The sequence below is a fragment of the Fulmarus glacialis genome, unplaced genomic scaffold (assembly GCF_000690835.1).
Source record: "Fulmarus glacialis isolate BGI_N327 unplaced genomic scaffold, ASM69083v1 scaffold42832, whole genome shotgun sequence".
Taxonomy (NCBI): Eukaryota; Metazoa; Chordata; class Aves; order Procellariiformes; family Procellariidae; genus Fulmarus; species Fulmarus glacialis.
This window is the reverse complement of record NW_009199246.1, coordinates 1-7,857: the sequence shown is the minus strand read 5'-3', so window position 1 is coordinate 7,857 and position 7,857 is coordinate 1. Positions and strand designations below refer to the sequence as shown.

The window sequence follows — 7,857 nt, the reverse complement described above, 5'->3', positions numbered from 1 at the left end:
GGGTGGGAGCTGGAAGTCCACGGGACGGAGGCCAGGCTGGTGCGGAAGGTAGCGGGGGAGAAGTAAGTGTGTGGTCTTCGGGAGGGTTCCTCGGGGGAGCCCCGAACCCGAGGGGGCCCGTAGGTCACAGTAGCCAGAGTTCTCCTTGTGCTCGCGTGGCTTCGATTGCCATCTGTCCGGTCTATGCGCACTAGATGTTGCAGAGGCTCTGTATTTTACCACCTTGGGTCAAAGGCACTTCTTTTTTTTTTTAACACAAGTTTGCTACTGTATTGTGCGTTACAAAGTTTCGCGCAGTCTTCCTGCATTAAAAATAACAATTCAGTGCAGTAAAACTTGAAAAATGGTTGCTTGTGAAGGGAAGCCAGCTTTATTCAGGGGTGTGTCTTAAATTTTAGCTGCAATACCTAGTTTTGTTCACGGCGTGTGATTTGAACACCAGTAACGCTGTCCCCACAAGAAAGGCTTCAAACAGAAGAAATTTTGTTGGTTATTTTTTGAGCGTGTTCAGAGTAACTGTTTCTGTTTCTTTTGAAGGATAACAGTCACATTCAACATCAATAACAGCATTCCACCCTCGGCTGATGATGAAACACAAGAAGAGCAGAAACCTGATGAGCAGGAGGTAACTTAGTCTTGATGTGCACTTCAGTGATGAGTACACAGAGGGAAGTTAGAACCTTGCCTTTAAGTGTTAAGGTTTCTTTTTCCCCTCTCACTTGATATTTGGGAGCATTAAGTCACAAAATGCAGATTTTCTGGGTTGGCTGTCACTTGGCTGTGACCCTCCTCTCTGCAGCAGAAAGGGGTGAGGGGGCTCTACGAGGAGAAACGAGAGGAACTCTCGAATCTCTCTTGCCTTTGCCAACCCCCTGCAATAAATACTGCCTTTTGTACTTCGCCAGCGTAACTCGTGGTGCTGGTAGGCAATGTCAACGAAATGCAAACCCATGACTTCGCTTCTGTGGTGGTGTTGGTCAAAAGTGTCTCGCTACTGTTTAATAAGACTGTTAGTAAAAATACCAGTAAAAACTCTAAATGAGCAATATAATTTGAGGCAGATGGCTTCATCTGCAGTGACACTGGTGCTGAACGAGCCAGGAATGCAGCTGCTCCCTTTGTAGCAGTTAACTTGCACTTTCTGCGTGGTAGTATTTATTCCAGCGCATTGCACTCAGCTGGGTGGGACAATACTGGGGACACTTGTGCGTTGCTTCCCTTCCCGGGCGTGCCTGTATGCGCTGAGAAGACGCAGTGCACTTGATCCGTGCACGTGTGCGTGTGTTTGGCAGTCTGTGTGCCCTGCGAAGTTTCCCCCACGAAGGAGGGCAGGCACGAGCAGCTCCTGCTGTCAAAACGATCTGAGTTTGTTCCCTGTTCCTGTCACTTTGGAGGGACCCATCCAGGTGAGCTGCAGGCTCCCTGGGTTGTCAGGGGGTGGCAGATACTCCCAGCTGCCATTTTACCCCCGTGACCAGCACAGAGCAGAGGGGCTGAAGGGCCACTGGCGAGACTGGGGAAGGTTTGGGTTGCCCTGGCCAGGTCAGAGACTCCAAAAAGAGGGTGACAGGGAACAACCTGCACTGGATGGGCTGTGTTGCTGGGCTGTACTGTCATCATCTTGGCTTCTGTTCAGACTCCAGTGCTGATGCAACTTTTCTCTTGTTTAGCCTGATCTTACATCAACTCCAAACTTCGTTGTGGAAGTAATAAAAGATGATACAAAGCAGACCCTTGTTCTTGACTGCCATTATCCCGAAGACGAGGTGGGTATCAAACTGGTCGTGTGTCAGCCGGAGCCAGCTCTGGGCTGTGACTCACTGTGCATTTCCTGCTTGACTGTCGTGTAATTGTGCCGCTGTTGAATCTAACTGCTCTTTGTAGTCTGTTGGTTTTCTGCAAAAAATGCAGTCTCCTCTTATCTCTCTTCTTTTAACACACAAAAAAAAAGGGGGGGTTGTGTTTGCAAGAACACTCTTTGGGGAGGAGGTGTTCCATTGCATTCCTCACATCCTGACCTGGCGTTTCTGATCAGCTGCTTATTGGCCAGTTTATTGAATTACATTAGAGAAGGGAGGCATGGCTTAACTTCAACAGCATGGCAGCTTGAGAGGGGTACATAAGAATGGCCAAAACAAGATAGATTTAATACCGTGCGTCAGTAACTTGCAAATCTCATTGTTGTGAGGTGTTTCAAAGAGAAGTAGGGATTAAAAAAAGGGGGGGAAGAACATAAAATTGAGAGCTTTGGTTCACACTGATCCTTGTGGTTTATTTTGTAAACCTTAACAGATCATTTATGCAGCTAGTCCTAGCTGATAAAGGTTAGACAGACGTGCGAAGACAGATTTAGAACCACATAGAAGAGGTTTTTACGTCTTTGTAAAAATCAGGCTGCTGACTTACATCAGGTTGCTTCTGGCAGCATGAGCTGGTACGCTGACCTCTGAGGGGATTTCCTGCGTGAGTGTCTGTGCTTGTCTTCACAGGGAGAGGCACAGCTTTAGTACGGTCTTGGGGTTTTGCCTGCAGTGCAATATTCCTGGCTTTGGGATGAGATGGCTGAAGGTGCCCAGTAATTAGAGCTAATTGTACGTCTTGCATATCATTTCCTGTTCCAGGTTGGACATGAGGGAGAGGAAGAAAGCGATATTTTCACAATTCGGGAGGTCAGTTTTCAGCCCACTGGAGAATCGGATTGGAAAGACACCAACTACACCCTCAACACGGATTCCCTTGACTGGGTAAGTGCTGCTAACACGGCCGTAGGCTGCAGAGGGCATTTCAGCGTATCTCGCCTGGTGCCCCTTTGCTCCTGAGCTGTGAGTGAGTCCTGTCCCGGATGTCTGAGACAGGATTCCCCTGCTCTGCCCCATGAGATAGTGGTTCTGCTGCAAACAGGATTGGTACGCGGTCCCAGCAGCTGTGCAGTGCTGGTGGCATTACTGGCAGAGACAGACGTGTTGAAACTTGCTCTGTTCCAGGCTTTATAGGTTGATTTCCTAGCAGCTATATTACACTTCAGAGATGCTTTGATGCTTGCTCAAACATCTTCTGATGTGTTTAACAACGTACCTTATCAGATACGTGTAGATGCCTTTGTTTTCTGGGTTTTCCAGGTATGTTTTTATAGTTGTGACACTAAAAACTAATGTGCCCAAGAATCTGGCATCTGCTTATACATTCTCAATGCCAGGCTTTCAGAAGGTTAAGTCTTAGTTGGAGGCTGTGTATCATATGATTAAAACTTTACTCCTAGAGTGTCTCTCTCTTTGGGAAGCATTCATGTTAGAAATTTGTGATCTATTCAGATTACAGAAGTCCAAAATTAATCATTTGCTCAGTAATATTGCTCTGCTTAAAACCAAACCAAAACAAAACAAAAAACACCAAGAAAGGCATGACAGGTATTAGCATTACTGCACTAAGCAGTAATAATGAATCTGTTCTCCTGAGGAACGAGAGGGGAACCCACGGCCATTAACATATGCTGGAGTTGCAACAGTTAAGTAGGATTAAAAAGAAGAAGAAAAAGAGTTGATAATTTTAAAAGATTTAGTCTCTGAAATAAGTATTTACATCAGATACCACCTTTTCCAGACACTGTTAAAGCAATTTACCTCCAAGGCCATAGCACTATATAGGTGGGCAGGCAGAGCTTGGCATGTGTAATCTTTGACAGACTTTACTTGCTGACTCCTGCAGTCGGTTGATCATCTCCAGAGCGGAGCTCGTTTGTAACGCCGGGTTTGGGTTTATATGACCGAGTTTGGGTGACCTGTTCATGGCCCCTTCCCTCCAACTGATACACCCAAGGCCAGGCCGGCTGAGGAGGGGCTGGGGAGCCACCTGGTCTCCTGCAGGATGCAGGCCGGGTCTTCCTGGGACAAAGAAATGCCAGCTGCCATGGGACGTTTTAAAAGCAACCCCTACCCAGGTGTGCTCTGCTAAGGAAGTTTCCTGTTCATTGCTTCCAGGCTCTGTACGATCATTTAATGGATTTCCTGGCTGATCGAGGAGTGGACAACACGTTTGCTGATGAGTTAATAGAGCTCAGCACCGCACTGGAGCACCAGGAGTACATTAAATTCCTTGAAGACCTTAAAAGCTTTGTCAAATGTCAGTAGGTTAGGCTAGGAAACTTCTCTTCAAGTGTGGGTATTCCACAGCACTGCTCAGCTAGCAATACCCAAATGTATCTTCACAACAGATTCGGAGATTAAGTAACTTTGAATTTGGAAGTGAACATCATGAGAGAATGAGGATTCTTGCTTGTATTTGGGGATTTGTATTTATGTTGCAGCCCAGATCAAGTTCTCTAACATTATGGTCCGGAATTGTCTCACCCTACTTGGTGGTTTTTGTACAATTAAGAATGAATGTGAAGAATAAAATCTGTTCAACATATCGCTGAAAACTGGTGGTTTCTCTTCTTCCTGCTGTACCATTGCTGACCAGAGAGCTGCCAGGAAAATGACGCTAGTGTTTGAGCCTGAGCCAGTGTTAATACAGCTGCCCGCAGGGCTGTTGCTGCAGCGATGGTGTGTGCTGGCCCAGAGTTTTCACCTCCAAACATGCAGTGCGCCCTTCTGCCAGAGTTGTGTCTGTAGGAGGACATTTGCTGGCTAAGCACCGCTAATTATGAATGTGAATCTCATTCTAGAAGTCTTGGCTGTCTGTCTATGTGTTAGGGAATATAAACGTTTATTTGACGAGCTGTTTTAAAAAGGGATGTGCTGCCATAATTATTATATTAGTATTAATGTAGCTGTTTTAGAGAAATACTGCAGGGAGGCTGTAGCACTTCAGTTCCAACAGAACGACTGAAAGGCCGTGGATGCTGATGTAGATGGCACTGCTGCAGGGCAGCAGCTGCGGTCTTCTGCTCAAACCAGTGTCTCCAGTTGTTATCTGAAGGTCATCTTAAGTTTAAACAGAAACCAAAGCTGAAGTCTAGTGTGAGCTGTGAGATCACTGAGACATTGTTAAAGACAACACAAAGGCTAAAATAAATGAAGTGTATTTATTTCAAAACATACACTGTGCCATCAAAAGTGCAGGTCAAGGCAGTATTACTGCCTTTTTAAGTATCTTTTTGACACAGCAGTTACAAGTATATACATAAAAATACTAGCAGCTCTGTCTTGAAGTCCTTTCAGTAAAAGCAGCAGCCGAACCAACTTACAGGAGAATCGTCCAGGAGTTGCAGACCTTTACAGAAGGTAAGTTGAACAGAGAAGCTATAGCAACGTATAAAATTAATTATTAGTGTTCAAAACCGTTTTAAATGCTCTGCTCCTAACACTGTCCTTACCGTGTAGGTACACGCAGTGGCTTTACGTAAGCAGCAAAGCTAAAAACTTGCTAGCTCTAGCTTGAGCCAAAGGGATGGTGTGTGTTTTCTAAGAGGTATGGATAAGCCTTTTGAGGAGGCTTAAACTGAAGTAATTTTTAAAACTTTTCTTCATGAACCACTTACCTGAACAGATGCTCCACACAAAACTTGGAAATTGTTGGCTAAGGTGTGAGAAAGGTAAGGCACTGAGTTTGGCAGGTCCTTGAAAGATTCCCTAACCCAGCAGTTAAGGTACATTGTGTAATTTGGCTCTTCCTTTTACAGTTACTGGTGGGCAAAAGTAAAACCATTTCCAAGGAAATTTGTGAAAAAACAGCAATGCAAACCCCCGGGATCCGTGGACTTGTGGTTTCTGCCCACGTAATTGAGAAGTGGACTCAAGCAGAGATCCTTTCCAGGACATGTAGACTCACCGGGCAGCTCATGAGAAGACTGGCTTCTTCCTCCATTCCGCTGGTAACTGTGAACTCCGGGTTGTGAAAGCACCTCAGGCTGTGCTCTGTTACACTGTTTTCTAGAAGCGACCGAAGCTTCCCTTCTGTCATACCCTGAGAAAAATCGGGTTAAAAGAAATCTTACACTTAAGTTGCTGTCTGTAGCTTAAAACTGCCTCTTTGCAGCAGCAGACTTAAGGTGTCACATTTAACACGTTACTCAGCGCAGCTTACCTGCGTGCTGATGTATAATCCACACTGGCAAAAAACCAAGTGATTCCTCACAGTCAGGTTATTTCTAGAAAGAGCATACAATGACCATCACCACAACAACCAGAACAAAGGTAGTTTTAGCAAAACGACTCTTAGATTCAGGAGATTTTTTTTAAAATCTCAGGTTTTTTTAATTTTGTTGAAATTAACACTAACAGCAGCCTGTTTGCTCACTGCCTTTGCCTGTTTCTAAGCCCGAACTGCTGTAGGGGAGTGGAGAACCTCATTCCGATGCCAAGGGCTTTCTTACTTTCTACACACCGGGCAGATGACCTTGTCGCTGGCATCCAAGCCATCAAGCATCGCGTTGAGACATTCTTCATCAAACTGCAGACTTCGCTCGTACTCTTCTATAACTGACTGTTCTGCAATAACACAGCAAAATGCCCTCACGCATCTGTTGTGAACTGAAGACAAAGCAGCACACGTGAAGCTCCTGGGCAGATGGAGGCTGGGGCAGCCACTAGTTTCTGAACTTTTCTTTCTTTGGATCAGATTTCTACATTTGATGAAATTGTTCCTGTTAATCCAGTTTTTCCTATGGCTCAATCTTCAGCCGGTCTCAAGTGGGTGACTTTCCAACCAACAATTTGGAAACATTCTGAATGGATTTACACAGGTTCCTACAGTCCCCAAACACCTCAGTCCTGTTTCTCTGGTCTCCTCTCTTACTAGCTTCTCACAGACCTTAAAATGTCACTTAAACTCTTAAAACTGTCAAAAAGGGTCTCAATGCAGTAGAGATGCTAAGGAGGCTCTTCTGTATCACATGGTCCACAGAACCAAGGAGTGCAGCCTCAGCTGGTTTGCATTACTAGAAAGTCAGCAATATTACAAAACAAATAGGAGTCAGAAAACATGTAAAGAAGTTACCTTGCAAGATCAATTCCTGTTGGATCTCTTCCAGTACTGCTAGCTCATCAGGGTCCTCTAGCATCTGAAAGGTGCATCAGTCAGGAATTCTCCCATTCTGGCTACTTTCTCACTTAACTTCCAGCACCTGACTGAGCTGTCACTGCAACGCAAACTGCCCCTGCTTACTCTATCTGGTAAATCTCTGTACGTGCAAAAGCATGCACTGTGGAAAGCAACCTATACTATAGCCACCTGTGCAAAGCCAGCCACAATGGATCAAGTCCAAGAACTTGCTTTTTAAAATTAAAGTTTTATTCCCGTTCCCAGGGGTGATTGGTGACAAATCAGCTCTAAGAACCACAGATGAGGAACCCACCCGCCCTCTGCCATGATTCACACGCAGTTTGTGAAGGAAATAAGGAAGCTCCCCACTCGTGGGCCCAAAGGCAAGCACTTTCACAGCACAACGCCCTGCACTAGTTGTAGAAGCGGGAAACCCAGACACTCCGAGTTTTGCCAACTCCAACCAGCGACAGACCGAAGTTACAGCTGCGCAGAGCTGCACTTGATGCGCCCGCGTTAGACAGGCAGCGCGTTGATGCAGGGGTGCTGGAGAAGGCGTCAGCCCAAGAGCACTGTCCGTACTGACCTGCGCCGGGTTGGGGCCCCCAGCCCCCCCTGCCACTCCTGCTCCATCACCTCCCGCACCAGCAGCGCGCCCGTGGCCGGGCCACACGCTCTCTCCCCGGCCTGGCGGTACCGGTCCAGCAGCTTCGCCCGGCTGCTCCTCAGCCTCTCCATGCAGCGCTTGGGGGGGAGCAGAGCACACGGAGCCCGTTAGGGCCGCGCTGGGGCCGGAGACGGGGCCCCAGGGCCAGTCCATCCCGGAGGGGTTGCCCGAGAGCGGGGTGACAACTCCTACCGGGGGTCGGTCGGCCT

At 46.8% G+C, this 7,857-nt stretch overlaps 2 protein-coding genes across 2 annotated transcripts; one reads left to right on the top strand and one right to left on the bottom strand.

Annotated features, from left to right (window-relative positions):
• Window positions 1–3: 3 nt before the first annotated feature.
• On the top strand, window positions 4–4,417 carry C1QBP (complement component 1, q subcomponent binding protein; the record flags this gene model as incomplete). The annotated part of the gene is made up of 5 exons (XM_009573183.1): window positions 4–62; window positions 538–625; window positions 1,671–1,766; window positions 2,622–2,744; window positions 3,978–4,417. Coding segments are annotated over 5 exons (516 nt in total), but the record flags the coding sequence as incomplete, so codon positions are not given.
• Window positions 4,418–5,181: 764 nt separating this feature from the next.
• Window positions 5,182–7,725, bottom strand: RPAIN (RPA interacting protein; the record flags this gene model as incomplete). The annotated part of the gene is made up of 6 exons (XM_009573182.1): window positions 5,182–5,211; window positions 5,770–5,904; window positions 6,025–6,088; window positions 6,314–6,428; window positions 6,937–7,000; window positions 7,564–7,725. Coding segments are annotated over 6 exons (570 nt in total), but the record flags the coding sequence as incomplete, so codon positions are not given.
• Window positions 7,726–7,857: the final 132 nt, after the last annotated feature.